The sequence below is a fragment of the Hemiscyllium ocellatum genome, chromosome 39 (genome assembly GCF_020745735.1).
Source record: "Hemiscyllium ocellatum isolate sHemOce1 chromosome 39, sHemOce1.pat.X.cur, whole genome shotgun sequence".
Lineage (NCBI taxonomy): Eukaryota > Metazoa > Chordata > Chondrichthyes > Orectolobiformes > Hemiscylliidae > Hemiscyllium > Hemiscyllium ocellatum.
The window spans coordinates 11,827,994-11,855,191 of NC_083439.1; the positions used below are offsets into that span (position 1 = coordinate 11,827,994).

At 41.8% G+C, this 27,198-nt stretch overlaps 1 protein-coding gene across 1 annotated transcript in view; it reads left to right on the top strand.

The window, feature by feature from the left end:
• LOC132834273 (aggrecan core protein-like) overlaps positions 1–27,198 on the top strand; it is a 109,074-nt gene that overhangs the window by 36,422 nt on the left and 45,454 nt on the right. Inside the window, exons 2-6 of the mRNA XM_060852983.1 lie at positions 13,594–13,670; positions 14,350–14,736; positions 15,662–15,836; positions 16,379–16,506; positions 19,943–20,233. Coding sequence (XP_060708966.1) covers positions 13,601–13,670; positions 14,350–14,736; positions 15,662–15,836; positions 16,379–16,506; positions 19,943–20,233 — 1,051 coding nt within the window. The 5' untranslated portion in view covers positions 13,594–13,600. The remainder of the gene's footprint in view (positions 1–13,593; positions 13,671–14,349; positions 14,737–15,661; positions 15,837–16,378; positions 16,507–19,942; positions 20,234–27,198) is intronic.

A 27,198-nucleotide genomic window follows, 5' to 3' on the forward strand; every position in this document is an offset into this window, starting at 1 on the left:
ATCATGTTGATTAAGGGACAGACATTGGTTTGGATACCTGGGATAACCCACTGTTTTTCTCCAAAATAATGCCATGGGGTCTTTTACATCCATCACATGGAACCTTGGTTTGACATCTCATCTTAAAAGGTGGCATGGTGGCTCAGTGGTCAGCCCTGCTGCCTCACAGCAGCAGGGACTCAGGTTCAATTCCATCCTCAGGCGACTGTCCGTGTGGAGTTTGCATGGGTTTCTTCTGGATGCTCCGGTTTCCTCTCACAGTCTAAAGATGTGGAGGTTGGTTGGATTGGTCATGGTAAATTGCCCATAGTGTCCAGGGATGTGTAGCTAGATTAGCTATGTTGTTATAAGGATAGAGTAGGGAGTTGCGTCTGGGTGGCTTACTTTTCGGAGGGTCAGTGTGGACTTGCTGAGCTGAATGGTCTGTTTCCACACCCTAGGGATTCTATGGTTCCATGAAAAGAGGGCAACTCTGTTAATGCAGCATTGCATTGGAGTGTTAGGTTTGCATTCAAGCTCTGGAGAGGGACTTTATCTGAGAACTATAAAATGTTCAGAGGCAAGACTGCTGCAAAAAAGCCATGGTTGGCATAAGTAACATAAAAAATCAGCCTGGAATCTCATTCCTGATCATAAACCAGGTGACTCCAGGCTGGAGCACACATGTATCTGAAAGCTGAGTGAAAATTTATTTGGGCTCAGCTGGTAACCTCACACTTGGTTGAAGAACCTGTTCATTGAGTGTTGGCAAATTATCTTTGGACTGAATTCAAATCTACCCTGCAATCAACTTCCTCATAAGTAGAAGCTCAAAATACAGTGATATGTAGTTAGAATTTTTTTTTATTAATTCATAGGATGTGAGTGACACTGGCTGGCCAGCATTTACTGTCCATACCTAGCTGCCCTTGAGAAGATGGTGGTGAGCTGCCTTCTTGAATCACTGCAATCTCGGTGCCGTGGGTAGAATCAAAGTGCCATTAGGGAGGGTGTTCCACAACTTCGACCCAGTGATACCAGAGAGACAATAATATATTTCCAAATCAGGATGTTGAGTGACTTGAAAGGAACTTGCCAGTGCTGGATCTGTGCTGAAAATGTGTTGCTGGAAAAGCGCAGCAGGTCAGGCAGCATCCAAGGATCAGGAAATTCGATGTTTCGGGCATAGGCCCTTCATCAGGACTGAGGAAAGTGTGTCCAGCAGGCTAAGATAAAAGGTAGGGAGGAGGGACTTGGGGGAGGGGCGATGGAGATGAGATAGGTGGAAGGAGGTCAAGGTGAGGGTGATAGGCCGGAGTGGGGTGGGGGCGGAGAGGTCAGGAAGAAGATTGCAGGTTAGGAAGGCGGTGCTGAGTTTGAGGGATTCGACTGAGACGAGGTGGGGAGAGGGGAAATGAGGAAACTGGAGAAATCTGAGTTCATCCCTTGTGGTTGGAGGGTTCCCAGGCGGAAGATGAGGCGCTCTTCCTCCAACTGTCGCGTTGTTATGGGCTGGCGATGGAGGAATCCAAGGACCTGCATGTCCTTGGTGGAGTGGGAGGGGGAGTTAAAGTGTTGAGCCACGGGGTGGTTGGGTTGGTTGGTCCAGTGCCCCAGAGGTGTTCTCTGAAACGTTCCGCAAGTAGGCGACCTGTCTCCCCAATATAGAGGAGGCCACATCGGGTGCAGCAGATGCAATAGATGATGTGTGTGGAGGTGCAGGTGAATTTGTGGTGGATATGGAAGGATCCCTTGGGGCCTTGGAGAGAAGTAAGGGAGGAGGTGTGGGCGCAAGTTTTGCATTTCTTGCGGTTGCAGGAGAAGGTGCCGGGAGTGGAGGTTGGGTTGGTGGGGGGTGTGGACCTGACGAGGGAGTCACAGAGGGAGTGGTCTTTTTGGAACGCTGATAGGGGAGGGGAGGGAAATATATCCCTGATGGTGGGGTCCGTTTGGAGGTGGCGGGAATGACGGCGGATGATACGCTCTATATGGAGGTTGGTGGGGTGGTAGGTGAGAACCAGTGGGGTTCTGTCCTGGTGGTGGTTGGAGGGGCGGGGCTCAAGGGCGGAGGAGCGGGAAGTGGAGGAGATGCGGTGGACGACATCATCGATCACATCTGGGGGGAATCTGCAGTCCTTGAAGAAGGAGGCCATCTAGGCTGTACGGTATTGGAACTGGTCCTCCTGGGAGCAGATGCGGCGGAGACGAAGGAATTGGGAATATGGGATGGCGTTTTTACAGGGGGGCAGGGTGGGAGGAGGTGTAGTATAGGTAGCTGTGGGAGTCAGTCGGTTTATAGTAGATGTCTGTGTTGATTCAGTCGCCCGAGGTAGAAATGGAAAGGTCTAGGAAGGGGAGGGAAGAGTCTGAGATGGTCCAGGTGAATTTGAGGTCGGGGTGGAAGGTGTTGGTAAAGTGGATGAAATGTTCAACCTCCTCGTGGGAGCACGAGGCAGCGCCGATAGAGTCATCGATGTAGCGGAGGAAAAGGTGGGGTGTGGTGCCAGTGTAGTTGCGGAAGATGGACTGTTCCGCATATCCTACGAAGAGACAGGCATAGTTGGGGCCCATGCGGGTGCCCATGGCAACTCCTTTAGTTTGGAGGAAGTGGGAGGATTGGAAAGAGAAGTTGTTCAGGGTGAGGACCAGTTCAGTCAGTTGAAGGAGGGTGTCAGTGGAAGGGTACTGGTTGGTACGGCGGGAAAGGAAGAAGCGCAGGGCTTTGAGTTCTTCGTGTTGGGGGATGGAGGTGTACAGGGACTGGATATCCATCGTGAAGATAAGGCGTTGGGGACCGGGGAAGCAAAAATCATGGAGGAGGTGGAGGGCATGGGTGGTGTCCCGAACGTAGGTGGGGAGTTCTTGGACTAAGGGGGACAGGACCGTGTCAAGGTATGCGGAGTTGAGTTCGGTGGGGCAGGAGCAGGCTGAGACAATGGGTCGGCCGGGGCAGTCAGGTTTGTGGATTTTGTGTCTGCTACCCTTTTCCTTTCAGTTGGTGGTGGTTGTAGGTTTAGAGGAGCCTTGATGAATTTTTATAGGACATCCTACAGAAAACAGCAGTATGTACTGAGCATTGCTGGTGGATGGAGTGGATGTGGTGCCAGTCAAGCAGGCTGCTTTGGCCTGGTGTTGTCAAGCTTCTCGAGTGTTGTTGGAACTGCATTCATCCAGACAGCTGGCAAGTATTCTGTCACATCTCCTGACTTGTGCCAGCATTGACATTCTGAGCTCACTTGATTGTTAATACCAGGGCAATAGCATTCCAATTCGTACCTAACTAATTTCTGCACACCTTCCAGAAGGAAACACTGGAAATAGAGAGGAATAAGAAAGCTGGCTGTTACTTTCCTTTCAGTGATTTTGCCAGCTGAGGTCACCTCACTCAGCACAAAGTGAGAAATGAACCAGGTCATTCAGTGGCACACCAGTAGTGACAATACCAAATGAGTGCCAATGATAACTCTATCTCCAGTTCTTTCAGCTCCAACTACTGCAGTTAATGAGGTGACTCCAAAACAAATAGCGAGTCATAGAATCATAGAGATATACAACATGGAAACAGACCCTTCATTCCAACTCGTCCATGCTGATCAGACATCCTGAATTAATCTAGCTCCATTTTCTAGCTTTTGACCCACATCTCTATAAACCCTTCCTATTCATATACCCATCCAGATGCCTTTCAAATGTTGTATTTCTACCAGCCTCCATCACTTTCTTTGGGAGTTCATTCCATACACACACTACCCTCAGGATGATAGAGTTGCCCCTTAGGTCCCTTTTAAAACTTTCCCCTCTCACCTCAAACCTATGCCCTCTATTTATGGTCTCCCCTACCCAAGTGAAAAGACCTTAACTATTCACCCTATCCATGCTCCTCATGATTTTATAAACCTCTATAAAGTCACCCCTCAGCCTCTGACGCTCCAGAGAAATCAGCCCCAGTCTATTTAGCCTCTCCCTCTTGCTCAAACTCTCCAACCCTGGCAACATCCTTGTAAATCTTTTCTGAACCCTTTCAACTTTAACAACATCTTTCCTATAGCAGGGAGACCAGAATTGAATGCAGTATTCCAAAAGTGGCTTAACAATAATATCCTGTACAGCTGCAATGTGACCTCCCAACTTGTATACTCAACGCACTGACCAGTAAAGGCAAGCGTGGCAAACGCCATCTTCACTATCCTGTCTATCTACAGGGAACTACACTTTCAAGGAACTATGAACCAGCATCCAAGGTCCCTTTGTTCGGAAATACTCACCAGGTCCTTACCATTAAACGTAAAAGTCCTGCCTTGATTTGCCTTTCCAAAATATATCACCTCACATTATAGATTAAACTCTACCTCCCACTTCTCGGCCTATCAGCCTATCCAATCAAGGTCCCATTGTACTCTGAGGTAACTGTCTTCACTGTAAACTATACTTCAAATTTTTTGTGTCATCTGCAAATTTACTGACCACACTTCACATATTCCAGAGATTTTAGAGAGCTTTTTTTCAATAATATCCAAAATATACTTTACTCATTTAAAAAACTCTTATGTACATACAAAGTCACTAGACTGGCTTAGTTTTGTACAGTCTTAGCATACTGAGGACAAATAAATATTGAAGTTTGACTCTCCCAGCCGTTCCAACAACCCGAAAGCTTTTCTTACTTATGCAACATTTTATTTACATACATTTGAGGCACCGGGAGGTTCCAATAACTGAACAAATCCCCATTGTATTTTGGCGGAAATGCCTTAGATGGTGGTCTTTCACCACTGTGCCTTGGCAATAGCTGCTCCAAGCTTTAGTGTGTCCCTCAGCACGTACCCCTGGACCTTGGTGTGTGCCAGTCTGCAACATCCGGTCGGGGGTCTCCTCCTTGCCTCTGGAAGACCAACAAGTTTTGGGCAAACCAAAGCATCTTTCACTGAGTTGATGGTCCTCTCGGTGCAGTTGATGTTTGTCTCGGTCTTGGGAACAGCCCGTAGAGCATAGAGTTCCACGTCACCGAGCTGCGCGGGATGAACCTCGATAAAAACTAGTCTCTACCCACCAGCTGCCACTTCGAGACCAGCATACGGTGGGACAGACTGACCAGGATCTCCAAGGTAGTGCCCTCCTGAGCCAGCAGCCAAGGTCAGTTCAAAATGGTCGCAGCTGCTCATGCTTCTGTCCACTGATGGCGGATCTGAGCGGAGAGTGGCGACATAATCAATGTACAGGGAGGCTTTGACCTGCAGGTCTCCGCTGCCTGAAATAGTCACCCCTCTCAGGCTCATCCTTCCTGATGGACACATCAAAAGGCTCTATACAACACACAAACAAGACAGGAAGGAGAGGGCAGCCCTACCTGACTCCAGATCTGATTGGGAAGCTTTCTGACTCCCACACATTGATTAAGACTGAACTACTGATGGTGGTGTAGAGCAGTCAGACGTAATTGCAGAAGAGTTTTTAATGTCAAGAGTATACTTTATTCATAAAAATATCTTTACATACATGCATAAAGCAGTTCAGCTCTGTACAGTAGCATGTGAAGAAACAAACATTGGAGTTTGACTTTACCCAGCAACTAAACTAAAGAGTTCTCTCTCATGCAAGATTATATTTACATACATTTGAGGCACCAGGAGGGTACAATAATTGTGGAAGATTTTAGGGAGCCTATGCTACACTCAGGGCCACAAAAGGAATTCCAATTTTTGTTTTACAAATGTACTTGCATATGACAAGGTTTCTAGTAGAAAGTGAGGTCTGCAGATGCTGGAGATCAGAGCTGAAAATGTGTTGCTGGAAAAGCGCAGCAGGTCAGGCAGCATCCAAGGAGCAGGAGAGTCAACTAAAATTCTAGTTTTATGATTGTCTGTTCACTGAGAGATGAAGGGCTCATGCCTGGAACGTCGACTCTCCTGCTCCTTGGATGCTGCCTGACCTGCTGCGCTTTTCCAGCAACACATTTTCAGCTATGACAAGGTTTCAACTGGTTTGTGGCCAGTCAGTCAAGGTAATTGAGTTTTAAATTGTTTCTGAGTTCATTTAGGAGCCAGTGTTGATATTCACCAGCTTGGTTCTCTGGTCCCCAAATACTGAATATTGAACAGACCATGAAATGTGTGATTCCCAGCAATGTAAACTGAAGCAACAGGCTAAATACCCCAAGGGGTCAAACCAATAATGTTTCAAGGTTTCCCATAAAATGATATCTAAAGACTGTGATGACAATTCAGTGTTATTTTGCTAGGCATGGACATCATAGTAAATCAACAACAAATTTTCATTTATTTGGTACCTTATATAATGATTTCCCAAGGCAGAAGGTTTAATCCGACAAACAACTGGCACTGAGCCACATAAAGAGATATTCGGTCAAATGACCCAAAAATGGAGAGGTCAAGAGAATGAATTCCACAGACCAGAGTCTTGTCAGCTGTCCTGTCTCGAGTTTGATGACTGGGGTCTGGGTATCAAAGGCACATGGAATCACCTGATGGGCAAACCTTTCCAGGTGGATGTAAGAGAGCCCATGACACTATTTTGAAGAACAGGAAACTTTTCCCCAGTTACCTGGTCAACATTGCTGCCAATGGTGGACTGATGAAAATAAGGGATGCACAAGAGGTCAAAATTGAAGGAGCAGAGAGATTCCATAATGTTGCATAGCTGGAGGAGATTACATTGATAGGGAGGAGGAATACCAAGAAGGAATTTGAAAACAAGGATGGTAATTCGAAAGTTGAGACATTGGCTCCAGATCTAACAATGTAGGTCAGCAAGGATAGACATGCTGAGTGAATTAGACTTGATTCAAGATATGATAGAGTCAACACAACAATCTTGAATTGCAATATAACTAATATATTGTAAGATTCTATCAATGAAATTCTAGTTTTATGATTGTCTGTTCACTGAGAGATGACAAAATATCATCAGACCAACTCTCCATCTGAATTCTAACCAGTTCACTTCCTGTCTCGAGTTTGATGACTGGGGTCTGGGTATCAAAGGCACATGGAATCACCTGATGGGCAAACCTTTCCAGGTGAATGTAAGAGAGCCCATGACACTATTTTGAAGAACAGGAAACTTTTCCCCAGGTACCTGGTCAACATTGCTGATTGTGGGAGCCTGCTGTGTACAATTTCACTGGCACCTTTCCCACATTATAACAGCGACAGCATATCAATAAGTATTTCCCTCACTATGAAACACTCTTTTGGGATAACAGAGAGGCACAGTCAAAATAAGTTTGTTCTTTCTGGAGAGCATCGTAGAGATGATCCTTTGGAACTGAGGTGGGCAGGAATTTGTTCAGCCAGAGGGTGATGAGTTTGTGGAACCCTTTACCACAGAGGATATGGAGGCCAGGTCATTGAGTGCATGTAAGTCTTGATTGGTAATTGGATCTGGTCATTGAGTGTATTTAACATGAGAGAGGGACTGTTTGAATAATGTTAGTGTGAGAGAGTTGCTCTATGAGCAATCATGCAATGAAAAGTACAAAACTGATGTATGCTGTCCAGTCGTCCAAGTGAGTTAAGTGGTATCACCTCAATTAATAATGATTAATGTGTAGACAGCTAAGTTCTTGATTGTCAAGGAGATCAAAGGTTGTGGGGAGAAAGCGAGAAAATGGGGTTCAGAAACTCATCAGCCATGATTGAATGGTCCCTGCCTATCTACTATGATTGGATGGTAGAGTAGATTCAATGGGCTAAGGCCTAACTCCTACCCCTATGTCTTATCTTACAGTCTTAAGGGTTACAGAGAGAAGGCAAGGGAATGAGGTTGGGAAAATATCAGCCATGATGGATTGGTGGAGCAGACATCATGGACAGAATGGCCTAATTCTGCTCCTATAACTTGTGGTAGCCCTGGCTATGATCTAATCTGATTCTAATCATATTGTGGAAATTTGAAATAAAACCCTATCACAGGAAATGGACATATCAGATTGTCAACTTATTGGACTGATTTGCCCTCTTTATTCAAATGAATGAGTAGGAAAATCAACCATTCTGTTCAGACATCCATTTAACCCTATATCACTCATTCTACATCATCACAGAAAGCGAACATTACCTTCACAAATTTTCTAGCAGGGTCATTGCACAAGATTGAAAGCAGGAACTAGGCCAGATGATATTTCTTCCTGCATCCTAGCCCAGGATAATGAGGGATATTGTGGTAAAATTCCGACTGGCTTATCAGCTGAGAGTTGCCAAACCTGCATGGGAGGAAGCAAAGCTCAAACATAAATACTGAGCCATCGGAAGTCGGAGTGGGGGTTACAGCATGTAAGTCAGGAGCTCCAGAACTGACTTCAGACAGACTGAAAATTTAGTTTATGAAGGCAAAGATTATATAATAATATTTTAAATGCAAGGAACTGTGATGAGATGTTTTGAATAGGTATTGTTTCTTTCTTTCTCTCTCTTCCTTAAAATCCCTAATATATAGTGATTCAGTGTTGATTAGATTAGATTACTTACAGTGTGGAAACAGGCCCTTCGGCCCAACAAGTCCACACCGACCCGCCGAAGCGCAACCCACCCAGACCCATTCCCCTACATTTACCCCTTCACCTAACACTACAGGCAATTTATCATGGCCAATTCACCTAACCTGCACATCTTTGTAACTGTGGGAGTAAATCCACGCAGACACTGGGAGAATGTGCAAACTCCACACAGTCGCCTGAGGCGGGAATTGAACCTGGGTCTCTGGCGCTGTGAGGCAGCAGTGCTAACCACTGCGCCACCGTGCCACCCATAAATTGAGGGGTGATAGATTTAAGACAGATGTCAGAGGCAAGCTCTTTACTCAGAGAATGGTAAGGGTGTGGAATGCCCTACCTGCCAATGTAGTTAACTCAGCCACATTAGGGAGATTTAAACAATCCTTGGATAAACACATGGATGATGATGGGATAGTGTATGGGGATGGGCTTAGATGACTTCATAGGTTGGCACAACATCGAGGGCCAAAGACCCCATTCTGCGCTGTATTGTCCTATGTCCTATGTTCTATGTTTATGAATTTTATATAATAATTGCTTCTACTAAGCATTTTGGAATATTTTACAATGCTATAGGCTCTATATAAATAAACTTACTTGTTTGCATTGGTACCTTTAATGAATGCACTCAGTGGCTTCAGTCTAATGGTTGGATTAAACTGTATAAGTCCAAAAAAAATTGCAAATGTGGAAATAAAAACAGAAAGTTGTGGAAGTATGCAGCAGATCCATTGGTTTCTGAAAAGAGAAAAGTGTAATTAAAGTTTGGGTTTAGAATTTCTGTCAATGAGAAAGATGTCAAGCTCTTTCTATCAGGGTGTCTAAAATTAAAGGGAGGAGTGGAGAACACCAGGTTGAAATAAGAGGTCAAATATTGTGGACAGATCAGACACCCTCAAAACATTTTAAGAAAGTAGCCTGAACCCTAACTTTGCTCATTGTTTTAAGTAGGTGTAAAGTGGATATTCCAGGAGTGATGCAGCCGGCCTAACCACTTAGTTTTAAACAAAACAGAATTTATTTGCAAGATTACCCAATGAAACACAATCAAAAGAGAACAGAATATAGAATAACTTAACTAATCAGAACCCCAACAGACTATCCCAACTTAATGGTGCTGTTCCAAATACTTCAACAATCCCCATAAACACCCTTTTGCAAAAAAAAGGAAAAATCCAACACAGCTTATTGCAGGAGAGATGTCAGAGAAAGGAAGGATCAGCATGAACCTGTTTCTTGGAGTCCAGCATCTTCACACCTGACTGCTTGTTAAAACCAAATCAAGCCAGAGAAAAGCTGAGCTGGGAGAACTGGTCACTTACCTTTCATTGTACAAGTGTTCTTTTTTAAAACTTGAAAGCTTTTTGCCTGAGGCAGTGTCTGTTAGCAATAATCAAATTGGCCCCAAAACCCTCTGAGAGTCTCTGTGTTTACTACCCCTCTGAAAGAAAACTAAGGACATCATAACCTTGTTAAAGGAGCAGCAACATCATAATATGTCAAGGAACAATTGTTAATGTCTTAACAATGGAAATGATCGAGGTGTGAAACCTGCTGGATGATATTGAAACATTCCCTCAGTGAAAAGCAATAAATGTGACACAAAGAGGAATAAGAGGCTCTGAAACTGAGTTGTGAAGTGGAATCTGAGCAATGAAAGCACAAGCTGCAGATTGCCAATGTACCGTACTTCACACATGGGAGCACACCTGACATTTAATATTTATATATGTAGGTACATGTAAACATGCAATTGAAGAATGCCACCTTTTTCTATATCCAGTGAACAAATGGAGCTGATTTGAAACTGACAGAATCTGGCTTGCTAACACCATTGGTGGTATCATGGTAATGTCGCCTGCATAGTGAATGGAACAAGGTTGGCCAGGCTGATCTTGTTGAGTCAGAGGTACCTGAATGGGGATGTTAACCTGGGCCAATCAGGGAGCCCTGGCTGACAGATATAAATAGGAGTCTTTTGCCCTTTGATGTGAAGGGCACTGCTTGTCACTGGCCTCCTGGGTGTTTTCCTATCTTCCTGTTGGTGGAAATTGAATAAAGATTTGTGCACTTTGTGTCTCTCACTGTGTCTCAGACCTGCACACACACACCATGGGTGCTGCGGAAAAAATAAGCACTCCCACAGTTAGGCGGTAGCAAAAAGAAAGAAGAAAAAAAAAGGAATCTCAGAAAGCCTCCTCACTCTTGGAACTAGCTTTGAGCTGGCTGGTCAAAGTCCATATACTGTTCATGTATAAGTAAATGGTGTCTTGGTGACAGGATATTAACTTCTGTGCAGCTATTTCAATTGGACTGGTAATCCAGAGGCCCAGGCTAATGGCTCAGGGGGTGAGTTCAAATCTTACCATGGCAACTGGTGAAATGTGATGTGCTTAAAATAATCTAGTAAATAAAGCTGGTTTCAGTGATAGTCAACATGACACCTATAGCGTATTGTCGTAAAAACCTATAGGTTCACTAATGCCCTTTAGGGAGCAAATCTGCCATCTTTATCTGGTCTGACCTATGTGTGACTCCAGATTAATAGCAATATGGTTGACTCTTAACTGCCCACTGAAATAGTCTCAGTTCAAGAGTAAGGCGACTGTCTGTGTGAAGTTTGCACATTCTCCCCGTGTCTGTCTGGGTTTCCTCCGGGTGCTCCAGTTTCCTCCCACAGTCCAAAGATGCACAGGTTAGGTGAATTGGCCACGCTAAATTGTCCGTAGTGTTAGGTGAAGGAGTAAATGTAGGGGTATGGGTGGATTGCACTTCGGTGGGTCGGTGTGGACTTGTTGGACCAAAGGGCCTGTTTCCACCCTAAGTAATCTAATCTAATCTAATTAGGAACGGTTAACAAATGCTGGAATTGACAGAGAAACACATACATCTCATGAAAGAATAAAGAGTGAGAAGAAAAAAGTCAAAAATATAAAGGAATGCTTGGACCTTAAGCTACCCGTACTATTCAGATCTCTGAATTCAGTGAATTTGTCCCAGGTCAGAAATCCAGTCAAGGTCAGACCTGTTGCCAACCTCCGCCTGACATTTTAAGGACATATTTGAGGGATGCAGCCCCAGTCACAAGTTCTAGGAATAACAAGGCTGCTTTTCTCCCCCATTCCACGTTCAGAATTGCTCCAAGCGAGAGATGGTTTCCCTGCCATGAAAGACGTTATTGAACTTTTTTTTCTGGAAATTGTTAGACTTTGCTACACGTTTTGGAGAGAGTGAGACATGCCTTAGAGGGACAAACATCCTCCCGGATCCTGAAAGAATCTCCTGTGAAATACTGCACTGGCATATGCCAGCAATAATCCTATTTATCCCAGATGGATCGTGCTTTGAGTTGTTTTTCTGGAAAATGTACTAATATTTAAAATCATCCTTGCACCATTCAGCAGTTGCCTGTGTAACTCTATAGTCAAACTGATTGATGTGTCATTAATGTGAAAGTTGAGTCCAGAGTTCGCTGAGCTGAGCCACCCAGTAAAGATTTTGAATTCTCATTTCAAATTTGTAAAAATATTTTGGACAAAAATTAATTGGAGGCTTGTCACCTACAAAACCATCAACCGTGTGTTCTCAGTATACCCATTGATTTGGCTTGTTGGCAAAATGATCAGTACACCCGATTCCCAATGTAACTGATTGTCAGCATTGGCAAGTTCATCACATTGAGCAGGAAAATGTTCCTTAATAGTTGCTTGACCTTTCCTCATCAATCTGCTGCTGACGTTTTCCTTCCCAAACTGTTGCTCAGAACATTAGTGTTACAAATCTTTCTTTCAAATCTCCCATTTTATGTTTAAGTGATTCACAGTGAAACTGTAGTTAATTTGTTTTGTAGATGGAGAAGTGGAATGGTAAATATCTGCCATATTTTCCTTGCTACCCCAAAATTATTGTTGGGCATTTAGCTACACAGGCAGCCATCTGGTATCCTTGTCAGAATGGTAACTATTCATTTACACTGTTGCATTCAATTGTTCTGTGTCTGACTGCTGGAGTCTGCTAATAGATCTATGCTACTGTGTTTGAGTGTTTACGCTTGGGAGTAGTTACAAAGCAACAGACACCACAAAGTACTAGAAGCTGAGCTGCAAGCACGAGTGTTAAAATCTTTGATTATAGAGATATCTTAAAACTCTTGGGAATAAACCTGTTCCACACTTGGAAACTTCTACTATATCTGGATTACTCTAAAATATATAAAAATACATAACATGTCTATTTGGTCACAAGCTTCAGCAGGGTATTTGGGGGAAAGAGGGCATTGCAGCTGAACTGAACTGTGTCCAAGTATTAAAGCCCCATTCACCTGGATTAGAGCAATAAGCAAAAGCCTCTCTCGAGCCAAGAAGCCAGTCTTAGTACATCGATTCTATCCTGATTGTGATCAGTTAACTCAATATCAGCTTGTCAATGAGCTTGGGGGAGTTTTCAAATCTGAATAATTTGATTCTAAACAGGACAAGGTTTTGAACAGCTCAGGAAAAAGGAGATGACTGCTAAGTACGACGCATGAAAAACAATTCACATTGTCATTTCCCTCCATCTTCAGGGAGATCCTTAATGCTCACTTCAAAACAACGTTGTTACACAGCGGGTGGTGGATGCCTGGACTTTGCTGCCTAAGAGGTGATGGAGGGAGAGACCCTGAACTCTCTCAAAAAGTATCTGGATGTGGATCTTAAGTTCTGTATTTTATAGGATTATAGGCCATGTGCAGAAAAATGGGATTAGAGAGGGCATTTGGGCCAATATGGACAAGATGGGCCAAATGGCATCTTTCTGTCACGTATCATTCCTAAGGTTTTTTAGTTCCATTTCCAAATGGTGTCGTAAATCTCACTTGGTACTCTGTAGCAGTACTCAGGACATACTTTTTTGTTCAATGTTTAAAACATTCTACAATGAAAAGAACTCTACTTACATGTTAGCATGTGATAAACTGAGACTTCACAGCATTCACAAGCAGAGACTGTCTCACCAGTAAGCACCCCCCCATAATTCCCCATTGACCACCTTCTTTGACAGACATCTGTGTTTCTTCTGCAGCAATGGTGCTAACTCACCTTTCCCTCTTTTCTCTTTTACAGCTAAACCATGACCACTCTGCTTTTAGTGTTTGTGTGCTTGCGAGTCATCACAGCGGCTATTTCAGTCGAAGTTTCTGGTAAGCAACATTTCAAGATAAATTAGCAATGAACTCCTATAATATGAAACAGTCTTAACTCAATTTGAAGCACAAACACCAGGGGGGATCAGGTTTAAGTGGCATATGGATTCTCATTGATCATAAATGTGAGGTCCCACAAGACTCTCATTATTGATGGAATTGTGGATCTCAATGGCACTGGTTCTCCAAACGTTCATCCTTGTTTAACAGTCAAATTTAACTCCTGCTTAGATGTCCACTTGTGCGTCAGATTTCCATATTTTCTGACTTGAGAGCCAGACTATAATTAGGGTTTGCCAGAATCATGGCAATCTAAATAGAAGATTGTCTTCACCCAATTCCAACAGCATAATGGCAGTCTGAGTAACTTGTAATATCTGTACACAGTAATTTGAAAAGTTCTTGATGTAGGCAACAAATGGGATACAGGTAGTGCTTCTATAATGCGTTCTTGTGCAACCCCGCATTATAGAAAAATTGCACTTTAGAAACAGCGCATAAAGTGTTGGCATTAAAAGTTTGTGCTTTAGAAACCGTGTCCCAGTTCATCAATTGTGTTACAGTGAATTCACATGAGCAAAACACGTGCTGCAGCAGAACGACCTGTATTTGATTCTCCCACCAGGTCCGGCCCATTTACTAATGTAAGGAGACATTATTTTATTCTGTATAATAGATGACACAAAGGCCCTGAGTGTGAAGATTGCTGTGCAGTCACCAGTGAAGGCTGTCCTTGCGAGTTCTGTGAATATCCCCTGCTACTTCATCGACTCCACATCATTCTCACCGGACACTCCCTTGGCAACTTTGCTGGCCCCAAGAATCAAGTGGACAAAAATCAGCGAAGATGGGAAAGAGACAGTCATAGTGGTTGCCACCTCTGGAAAAGTTAAGATCAGTCAAGAGTACCAAGGTCGAGTCAAGCTTCCAAGTTACCACGAAATTCCAAATGACGCCACCTTGGAGTTGGATAAACTACAATCGAGTGATTCTGGAGTGTACCGATGTGAAGTGACGCATGGTATTGAGGACAGCCAAGACGTTATACAGTTGGTTGTTAAAGGTCAATATTATGTTTTATTTTAATTTTTCTGTTTTCTCCTTCTTTTTGGAAAGTTATTTTTGCCATTGTAGCCAGGAATAGTAAAAACTGAAAGAATTGTGGATGCTGTGAATCAGAAACAAAAACAGGTTACTGGAAAAGCTCAATAGGTCTGGCAGAACCTGTGAAGAAAAATCAAAGTTAACGTTTCAGGTCCAGTGACCCTTCCTTCGAACAGTTCTGAGGAAGGGTCACTGGACCTGAAAATTTAAATTTGATTTATTTTCACAGATGCTGCCAGACCTACTGAGCTTTTCCAGCAACTTCTGTTTTTTTGTATAGGTTTATGTAGTATGTTTGTTACAAGCAAAATACCTTTCCTTTTATCACTGGAGTTTCTTGGTACATTCCAATGCCAAACAAATTGACTCTCAATGAAACTTCTAAGTTTCATGGTTGCTAATTGGAATACTGAAAATTGGCAATCCTCCCTCTGCCAAAGCAAATTGGTGTTCTCAATTTGATTATGATTGAAGTCAAATTAATGCTACAAATGCTTCAAGTCCACCCTTGGGATATGAGTGTACAAAACTAAGAAAAAATATTGGAGTCCAGGTGGGGAGTTGAATGGCATCTTTTTCTGCCATTGTTTTTCTCCAGTTCGGCGGGACACGAGATCCAAGCCCATATATAAGCTGACCGAATGAAAGTGTTCGCAGTATTTGGTCAGCAATGACAATGGCAATGAAGAGAATGCAATAGCAAAGTCTTGTGAGATCTATGACATGCCCTGATTATAATCAGCCATCTAGACTTTGATAATATTTGTTGGGTTTAGTCAATAAAAATGCTCACCAAGCTACAAGAGCCTGAACTATAATTTACAATATGCCAAAGGTTGATTCTAGTCGATGTTTGATACCCACATTTTCCCTTCTGATTTCAGGTATTGTCTTCCATTATCGTGCAATCACCAGCAGATATACCCTCAACTTCTATAAAGCCCAGCAGGCTTGTGTTGACAACACTGCTATCATCGCAACACCAGAACAACTGCAGGCAGCTTACGATGATGGATTTGATCAGTGTGATGCAGGATGGTTGGCTGATCAAACCGTAAGGTCTGGACCAATTATACTTGTTACCCACAAATGTATGTGATCTATCATTTTGGGAGCATGGTACATCATGGTGGTAAAACTAATATAACAATGAAAGAAATCTTCCGAGGCAACCAAAAATTTCCAAACTATGCCAGCTTCAGTGAGGCCCATGAGTGATAAGGAGACTTGAACTCCCCCAATATGTACATGAGTTATATTGCAGAAGTATTTCTCAGTAGAAACGATTTTACATTGCAGCATACAAGAGATGATCGAGCATCTATTCAAGAAGACAATGTTTCCTATTTTCTCCTTCAGCTCCCAACAGTAATGATTAATTATTATATCTGAGTTTACCAACATCAATAACCCTATCAGACCACAATGAAGTAGAATTTCGATATGGATCTAGTGGGTGAATCATGGCAGAATGTTCATGAAACTAACAGTTAGTTCCTGTTTTGTCCATTTAACAATGTTTATAGCGGATCCCAATATTTACTGGGAACAAAAAAGGATGATGATTTTTTTGACAGTTATTTTTGAATTTATATTCTTAGGTATCCAATTCATAAACCTCGAGTAGGATGCTATGGTAACTTGGATGAATATCCAGGTGTCAGATCATATGGTGTCAGAGATACAAATGAAACTTATGATGTTTATTGCTTCGCAACAGAACTGCAAGGTAGGAAACATGGTTTTGCTCGGAGATAACACACATAGTGGTTCACAGTGAAGGATGCAAACTTGTAGCGAAACTAAGAAAAGTCATCAGGTCTGTTTGGCCAAATGGTGCCAATCTTCAGGCTCCTCCAGGGACTTCTCAATCTTAACTCCAATACGGGTCAGGAATCTACCTGCAGATTGCACTTGTGGCCATTGAGCATGAAAATGTATTGTTTGTAAACTCACACCATGAAGAACTGTAAATGAGTATAAATAAAGTCCTCAAGACCAGTGAAGTACAAGTACAATTAAGAGGAATGGTTGTAGAATACTTGGAGTATGCTTAACAATTTTTCAGTTACCAAAAACTTTCTGGTATTTCAGGAGATTGTCTCATAGCAAACCCCTATGTGTTAGTGTTTGTTGTTTTTTAGAACTGACTTTTCCAGCCCATTATTTACCTTATTTGCCAGACAGAGTGCATGTGTAAAGGCTACATTTAAGGGCACACTAGATTTCTCTAACGTATTAGATTAGACTAGATTAGACTTTAGATTAGATTAGACTTACAGTGTGGAAACAGGCCCTTCGGCCCAACAAGTCCACACCGACCCGCCGAAGCGCAACCCACCCATACCCCTACATTTACCCCTTACCTAACACTACGGGCAATTTAGCATGGCCAATTCACCTGACCCGCACATCTTTGGACAGTGGGAGGAAACCAGAGCACCCGGAGGAAACCCACGCAGACACGGGGAGAACGTGCAAACTCCACACAGTCAGTCGCCTGAGTCGGGAATTGAACCCGGGTCTCAGGCGCTGTGAGGCAGCAGTGCTAACCACTGTGCCACCGTGCTTCCCACAACCACTGTGCCACCGTGCCGCCCACTACCACTGTGCCACCGTGCCGCCCACAACCACTGTGCCACCGTGCCGCCCACTGTATTGTGACAAAGGAGAGAAGTCATGGCTAGAAAAATTAATTTTCCAGGATGTCTCAGATGCAACTGCACATGTGCAGATGGATCACTGAATCTCAGAATTTCAGAATCACAATTGTTACAGTGCAGAAGGAGGCCATTCAGCCCACTGTGCCTGCACTAGCTCTCCAAATACTTTGTGCCAAACTCCTGTCGAATATTTTCTCAATTAATTCCAACTCCAGCACACTTTAGCGCATTTTAAACTGGAGCACTCACTGTGTGGAAAAGCTTCTCCTCACCTTTCATTTACATCTTTTGTGAAACACTGTACGTTCTCATTCTTGATTGTTTTAGGAGTGGAAACAGAATTGCCCCATTTATATCCCCCCCTCGCTCATAATTATGAAAATCTCTTTTAAATCTTCCCTTAGCTTTCTTCTCTCCAAAGAAGACAGTCCCAAACTCTCCAATCTATCCTCTAAACAGCTGGTTCTCATCCCAGGAACCATTTTCAGAAACCCCTTCTGCATTCTTTCCAGCGAGTTCCCGTCGTTTTTACAGTGTGATGCTGAGAACTGTATGCAATGCTCCAGCTGAGTTTTCACCAGTGTCCTATATAGGTTCAGCATAACCTCCCCGCTGTAGTACTCCACACCTCTACTAAATTAGCTTATAACCCCTATGTTTTATTAACAGCTCTCTAATTGTCCTGCCACCAACATGAGAAGTGTCTGCAGGACACGATTTCCACTTGGCCAGGCTGCTCTGCCACACTTTCACTTATATATTAAACTATTTTACTTAATGTAACTTCAGTAACTTTAACTTACTTTAATGTTGTTCTTGTAATATTAACTAAAAACTGGTAATTAGCAGAAAACAGAAGTTCTTCAACCCTGTTCACAAATCAGGCCCTTCTCTTGAGTCAATAAGTTCTTACTTTCCCTGTATGAGTTTGGAAATTAACATTTTGCAAAGGTTTTAACATTGAAACATAGTGCCTAACAGCAGCTGCTGAGCAACCAATTAACTCACAGTGGTGCCCTGTCTCCTGCACTGGGGACACCCACAAGCCACATGAATGAATTTCACCCCACAAAACCGGAAGGGTTAGCACACAACTACAATCCTAGATGATAGTGCATCATCTAACATTGTTTTGTAGGAAGTCTATTCCAGAGGTACAGTAAAAGGAGCAGGTCCGATTAGAGAATATGTCTTATACAGAAGTAATATTATTAATGTATATGGAGAGAATTATCAGTAACTTATATACAATATGCAGTGCATAATTTAAAAACAGAAAGCTCTGTAAAAACTCAGCAGATATTGACACTATGATGGAAAAAGAAATAGGGTTGATGTTTCCAATTGAATATGACTTTTGTTTCTTATGTTTTATGATCGATGTTCACATTCAGTGAATTATTATAGTCATACCTTTGCTGAATCCAGGTCACTATAAGTGACAACAAGTGGACATGTCCTTTTCAATAGCAAATAGAGATGGACAACAAATGTTGGCCTTACCAGGGATTGATAACATTTTTTAAAGAGGACCATAGTTGTGATGAAGATTTCTGTCCTAAATGCAGGCTTCAAAGTTTTATCCGGTTAGGACCCAAGTAAATTTCTCTGTCGCATCTGTGTGGGATCCTACATTCAGGATCAGCAAATGGAATGCAAAATGTAGATTTCATTCCAGATCAATAGAATGCTCTACACCCAGAACACAGCAATGTGCAGAAGGTGAACTCAATGTGTTAGAAGTTTTCAAAAAGTAAACAAATAAGTGCTGGATACTCAAAATGTTTCATGGTCATTGCATTTTATAAACAAATAGCAATGGAACAAGACAGGTAAGGGGACGGTCAAGCCTGATAGAACAATCTCCTGCCTTATTCCTTACTCAATCCAAAAAGGGTACAGTTATATCCACCCAATAGTGAATGTAAAGGAACTTCATTTTGCACAACAGTTCATTCGAAGAGCAAGTTGAAAGTATTCTTCTATATTAAAGCATTATGGAGCATTATAACAGTAGGCATTACCAATCCTCTCTTCCCAGATGGGAAAAGCACAAGTTTATGTTTTACAGTATTTAACATACAATGTTGAACATTATTCAATATCAAGTTTCACAAGTGGTTTTAGCATAGATGATGTTACTACCAGCTTAGAAGCAAACCTGATTGTAAGTTTAAACTGGTGACTACCTCTGTGATTTCAGTTTAGAAGCCATGCATTTGAAATTAAGTAATTAAGAATGAGTGAAACATTGTCATACAATAGATAATACAGGTGGATGTGCATTAAGAGGCAATTAACTTTCTAACATGAAAGAAGAGATTATAAATGCAAGGTCATTGGTTGATCCATCTGAAAGGATTGGGTTTGCGTTGACGTTGAGCACTCTGTTGTGCTTTGGTTTATCACATACAACCTTTTATAGACACTATTTGCTGGAATTTGAGGTATATTTACATAACTCAATTGATCAACTTCATTTTTTCGCCTTTCCATCTCTAGGTAATGTATTCTACACAACCACCACTGGGAGATATGCCTTTAAGGAAGCAATGGAAGCTTGCCTTGACAAAGGTGCCCAGTTAGCCACCACAGGACAATTATACATGGCATGGAAAGATGGCATGGATCAGTGCAATACTGGTTGGCTTGCTGATGGCAGTGTCAGGTACCCTATCACAAAGCGAAGACCCAACTGTGGTGGCAACCTACTCGGCGTAAGAACTGTGTACCGGTACGCCAACCAAACTGGATACCCTGATCCAAGCACCCGCCATGATGCCTATTGCTTCAGTGGTAAGAGATTATGAATTTCTGGCTGATTTGGTTATTATCATGAAGGCGTTCAAAGCTGAGACAAATAAATTGCTTACTCCAAGAGTGAGAAAGAAACCAAGAGAAATGTTCAAACCCTATAAGTACTAAGATGCAGAGAAGATAAAGTTATAAAATAATAGATTAATCTGTTAACAGAACAGTCTGAGAGGTGTGGTGGGCATAACTCTCCTATGGGGCTTAACAGCATTGGTGACTAAAGCTTACTTCAATTGAAAAAAATTGGTTATTTTTGGACATTGCACAATACCGAAAAGTGATTATAATCACTTTCACAATGCAGTAATTTAAATATTAGGATGATATGAGAAACAGATTCTTTTGCCAAAATTTTGCTGTGTTTTGTTGCGCTATCAATTTCACTTCAGGGAATCTGGGTTTGAAACTAACCAAACGAGGCAGTCCTCTCATTCCGAATGTGGTCTGTGTGTCTGTCTTAATCTATAGGGAATGAGTTCGGTTAAAAATAAAGGCACAATGAGGGAAAGTGTGAATAGTCAAGGTCTTTTTCCCAGGGTAGGGGAAACTAGAGGGCATAGGTTTAAGGTGAGGGGGAAACATATAAAAGGGATCTGAGGGGCATATTCTTCACGCAGAGGAGGTGGAGGCTAGTACAATTACAACATTTCAAAAGGCACCTGGATGGGTTTAGAGGGATATGGGCCAAATTCTGGTGAATGGGACTAGATTGATTTAGGATATGTGGTCAGCATGGATGAGTTGGACTGAAGGGTCTGTTTCTGTGCTGCACAACTCTATTACTCTACCTTTGATTATCAGTCACAAGGCTAAATGTTGACAAATGCCGGAGCATATATAACGCCCATCCCTTTACATAGTGTCTTCATGTACAGATGTATGGGCTCCAGTATCTGTTTCATTATCACTGCATTAAATTGGTAAGCCATGGCTGAGAGTTGCTCTGCCTGGGTTTCTATAACAGGTGCTGCAGCCATTAGTGAGTACGGTTAAAGTAATGTAATGCCCGCAGGGCACATGGATGAGGTTTGCTCAGTGCGACAGCAAGTATCAGACCTTCCAATCAGCTCCATGTGCAACATCCATTATTATTACCTAAAAATGTGCCAAACATAGTTTTTATCCCTAGCGCTTGGTGCTAACAATCATCCTCCATTGAACCAAAATGGACCATGACATGTATTCTAATGAATTTTGTTCAGCCTGCATTTCAATCACGTAATTAGAGAAGCTAAGATTACATTGGTATAAGAACTTCAGACTGTTAGGACTCTGATGTATAATTCAATTTGATGTTAATCTTTGCAATATTTAATGCAATGAGGATCCTTCCTTTAATCTTCCCTTTGCTGCTAATCTCTTCAACATGTTTCTTTTCTGACAGGAAAGGTTGATATTGAAGCAATAACAGAAACTCCACTTATCTATCCAGCAACAGAGCCAGAGGAATTATTTACAGATGAAGGAAGTGCCTTTACCATTCAAACTATTACTGAAAGGGTAGAGAAATTCTTCACACAACCAATTGTAGACAAAGAAGCAATAGGAGATATTATTACGCTTAGTCCCTTTACTCCAGAGACTCTTCCATTCACTGAGGAAGTAACTGAGGTGACCAGAGTCCCTGAGATTCTCACTCCAGGGACCGGCAGCATTCCACCTTCTGAGGAACCCGTTCCATCTGTTAGTGAGGGAATTACTGTTGCTGAAATTACACACCTACCTGAAAACCTAACAATTAGCGAAGATTTAACCACTCCTGAAATTGTATCAGCAGTAACTGAGGTGGTCACCCTTTCAGAAGTCACCTTTTCTGAGGTAGCAACTGCTGAGGTGTCTACACCTGCTGAAGAGCTGACAGCAACTGCAAGACTTGAAGAAGTCACAGTGACTCCAGGGGAGAGTCTAGCCACTATTGAGGAGGTTGTTGCTGTGGCAACAGCTGCTCCAGAAGTCCTTGCAACCGTGCCTGAGGAGCTAACAACTCTTCCAGAAGAGACTGGCACCCCAGTCACTGAGCTCATCACCCAAACATTAATGATCGAGGAAGGGAGTGCAACATTAGAACCAATATTTCCTATCAGCCCAGTTTCTACAACCGGTGAGTTATTGGCTTGATGGATACAACAACAAATTTGCCATCATTTGGTGATATTTCAGAGACTGTAGAGGAAGGTGTGGTGGCCTAGTGGCTGTGGTACATGACTGGCAAATCTCAGGTTATGATTCCTAGCCCTGCTACGGCAAGTCACGAAAATGAATTTAAAAAAGTAAGGATACCTTAACGGTGCAGGTGCATAGTTCCTTGAAAGTGGAGTGACAGGTAGATTGAGTGATGAAGAAGGCATTTGGCATGCTTGCTTTCATTGGTCTTAACATTAAGTTTTAGAGTTGGGAGGTCATGTTGTGGCTGTGCGGGACATTGGTGAGGCCACTTTTCGAATACCACATATAATTCTGGTCACCCTTCAATACGAAGAATGTTGTTAAACTTGAAATGGTGCAGAAAAGATTTACAAGGATGTTGCTGGGACTCGAGAGTTTGAACGATAGAGAGAGCCTGGATAGGCTAGAACTACTTTCCCTGGATGCCGGAGACTCAGGAGGGAGCTTTTGTGTTCATAAAACCATGAGGAGCATGGATAGGCTGAACAGCCAAAGTCTTTACCCCAGGGTAGATGAGTCCAAAACTAAAGGGGATGGGGAAAGATTAGACAGGAACCTGAGGGATAACCTTTTTTTAGAAGGTGGTGCTTGTATGCAATGAGCTGCCAGAGAAAATGGTGGGGGTGGATATAATTACAACATCTAAAAGACATGGGTATGTGAATAAGAAGAGTTCAGAGGGATATAGACCAAATGCTGGCAAAAGGACTAAGTCAGACTGCGATGTCTGGTTGGCATGAACAACTTGAACTAAAGGGTTTGTTTCCATGTTGCATGATTCTATGACTACATGTTTATTTGTAGTTTGCATCAGGAAATACACAGTGGATAGGAAATCAGTTAGGGAAAGGAAACTTCTACCTCAAACTGCGAACACCAGCCCCATACAAAATAGTACACTTTCCACAGCCTTTGGAATTTGGCAGCCTACAGCCTGGAGGATGTAACATTGAGTTCTCCAATTCCAAGTAACCTCCCTTACTATCCCCCGACTCCCTTCCAAGCCCCTCCCCCTCCCTCCCTCCCACTCCTTCCTCTCACCAACCGGATTTATCCCTCCCATTGACCAACCAGATCATACCCTCTACCTGTCTTCACCTACCCCCACTTCACCACCCTGCCCCTGCCACCCCCTTCATCTGCAGCTCCCCCTCCACCCACCCCAGTCCTGAAGAAGAACCGCCTGATGAAAGAGCAGTGCTCCAAAAGCTATTGCTTCCAAATAAACCTGTTAGATTATAACCTGGTGTTGTGTGATTTTTAATTTTGTACACTGCAATCCAACACCAGCACCTTCAAATCATCGATAAATAACAAACTGGCCTTTAAACTTGCTAGTCAATCATTCAAATATCACTAAACATGTTCATGTCTAGGATCCCACCCCACCCCTGTGCCTTGTTGGACAAAATGTGAATGATAACAAACTTTACTGTTTAATAGTACAATAGTAAGACTTCATCTCTGCTACTGTGTGTGATGAGGCTTGGAAGAGGAAAACATTTTGAGAGGTTGCTGGAATCGAATATTGTTTATTCAATATTTTATAAACTATAGACTTAGCAAACGTAACATCTCCTTTTAGAATCTTTCCAGCTTATTATCTCATACGTCAGTATTGAAGTAGCTTATGGTTCACATAATTGAGGAGTAGGCTTTTACTCAACAACATTCACTGTATGTGGCTGGTTTTATGTGGTGCAACTCAATCACCTGCATATATGTTCCTCAACAGGGGTTGTTTTCCATTACCGTGCTATTTCAAGCAGGTACTCTCTGAACTTCACCCAGGCCCAAATTGCCTGCTTGGAAAATAATGCTGTCATCGCCTCACCTGAGCAGCTTCAAGCAGCCTATAAACAGGGATACAACCAGTGTGATGCAGGCTGGCTCTCTGACCAGACTGTCAGGTAAAACATACACTAAGTCTCTTCGTTCCAAACAAACTGTCATCTACAAAGCATTGAAAGCACAGAAGAAGGCCTAATGGTTCCATACTGGTGTTTATGTTCTACATAAGCACACTCCTACCCCTTTCCATTTAACCTGATAAGAATATCCTTTTATTTCTTGTCCCTCATCTGCTTATTTGGTTTCCCATGTTATTTATATCCACTACTCTTGTGGAAGCACATTCTACCAAGCTCTTAGTATTCAAGTTTCTCCTGAATTCCCTAATAGATTTATCAATCACTATCTTATATTTATGGCCCCTAATTATGGTCTTACGAGAAAATGGAGATATCTCAAAATTATAAGCTTTATAGCGATCATAGTTTGATTTGATTTGATTTAAGCTTTATTGTCACTTGTACTCAAATACAGGAGTACAGTGAAACGTGTATAATATCGCCACACACACACCATCTTAGGTACGAAGGGACCTAGGTCCAAAACTTAGGTAAAAGTAGTAACATAGAGAAACAAAGTTAAAAGTAAAGCATAACCATTGTTCTTAGTATAAATAAAGAAATAAAGTTAACAGTTAATTGTATGACATTTAAACATTACTTTAATGGTGATATTAATACAACTGCCAAAGCCATCATTAAACAACACCAAATAGTGTTCAATAGTTCCAGTAATTAATATAGTATAATATTATCAACAGGAGGTGATCCTCCAGTTCCATATTTCTGCTCAGTAAATTAATTAATTTGTAGTTGCTTTGTATATCTGTGGTAGCTTTTCACTGAATCCCTCAATACTTTGACTTACAGAAATCTCTCAGTCCCGTCACTCACTCAGTTTCCACAACCTTCTATGAGAGTTCCATATTTCACCACTCTTTGTGTGAAAATGGGGCTCCTGATTCAACTCCTGAATTCATGGAATAGAAAAGAAACTGATTCCAAAGCCTTTAACGTCTCTGTGGGAGCCTGTCCCATTTCACCAACTCTCAGAGAAGATGCTAACCTGAGGCCTTAGTTGCCCTTTCCAGTGGATGTAAAAGATCCTTTGGCATAATTTTTTAATAAAAAAGCAGGGGCTTTCTCCAATATTTAGCCTTCGACCAGTAACACTAAAAAGAATAGATTATCTGGACTATCAGACAACAACTTGTAGGAGCTTGTTCTGTACAAATTGGCTGCCACATGCACCACATCACAAAGCATTGAATTGGCTGCAATGTGCTTTGATGTAGCCTAAAGTTGTGAAAGGCTCAGTGTAAGTTCTTTCCTTTCTAAGAATGCTGATCCTAAGCAAAAATTAGATTCGCTAAGCCTCAGCACTTTTACCTCAGAGGAAGTTAATTGCATACATAAACCTCTGAAAAAAATCAGAGCACCAATCTTGCAGGGTATCAATTCTGAAATTGATATTCTGTGGAAACACACTGGCAATTGATTTTAATAATAAAGAGCAGCAAAAAAACAAGTATTTTTGTCTTTGGCTCATAAAAAAAACTTGGATATAAAGCATCTTTTCATTTTTTAATATCCTTCCCTGAAAATAATGACATATTTTCTGGGCATTTTTCAAGCAAGCAAAAGCATTTTTTGAGGTAAAATGTGAAAGAGTACAAACATTCATTTTTATGGACTTTTCATATCGGAAACTTCTGTTTGTTTAGGTACCCTATGGTGAACCCCAGAGAACGCTGTTTTGGTGACAAAGATGGCTTCCCTGGTGTAAGAAGCTATGGTGTCCGCAAGCCTGAGGAAACCTATGACGTTTACTGCTACATTGACTGTCTAAATGGTACAATATTTAAATCTGGACAGGGGCCAATTTTTTTTCCCCTGAGTCTCTTGCAATGATCTCAGCTGTTGTTATTATTGGACCAGTCTGGTTCCAGACTGAAATTATATCTGATCGTATTTTATATTATTTTGGTTGGAATGAGGTGATCTCTAACTGAAACATCAGGACACAATCCTACAGGTTTGGATTTAACAATAAAACAGAAGTTTCTTATGCAAAAGAAATAAACATAAAATAGAATAAACCAAGCTATTTCCATATCATGCACAGTTAAAGATTTTGAAACACATATTAAAAATATAATCCCATCATTTCCAAAAAGCACCCTTTTACAGTACTCACCCCAGAGAGAATGCCCTTTTCTATGCCACATAGAGTTCTGCGTAGCTGTGGTTCCAATTCCCAGTCATAAGAATCAGAAGTGTCTTCCTCAAGTTTTCATAGAACTAAGCTTAAATTTTCTCAGCTTCAAATAACCCCTTTCACCCTTTTACCCAAACACTTCTGCTCTGAAACTTTAACTAAAGTCCTTACATTAAGGCAACATGTTTTTTTTAATTCTAAACTATCTTCCCCATTTCCCAAGAGCAACTGTATTATGTATCCAGCTTCAGGTTCAACCACGACCGTAAAAAAACTTCCCAAACGGTATCTGAAAATAGACATTTTTTTTCAAACCATGGGTATTTCCTTTTAGCCCAAAAACCCAAATCCAGAAATGTCTATCTAAAAGTTTTATGCAAGACAAAGTTTATTTTATTCACTCATAAATTCCCACCAACCTTTGAAACTATCATTTTGACAGTTCTTTTAAAAGATATCACCCAGACTGCAAAAATATTTATATGTTAATCATTAAACCCCTTCAGCACATAGAAAACTCTCATTCCATTAGTTCAAATTCAGAAATCCAAACTCAAAACTAAATAATATTAACATATATATATATATAAATTGCTTGCCATACATCATTATTTATCTCTCTAACTCACTCTCTCTACCTTTGAGTCAATCTTTAAAATGTACCTATGTTTGCCTTAATATCTCCTTACATGTCTTGAGCTCCAATTTTG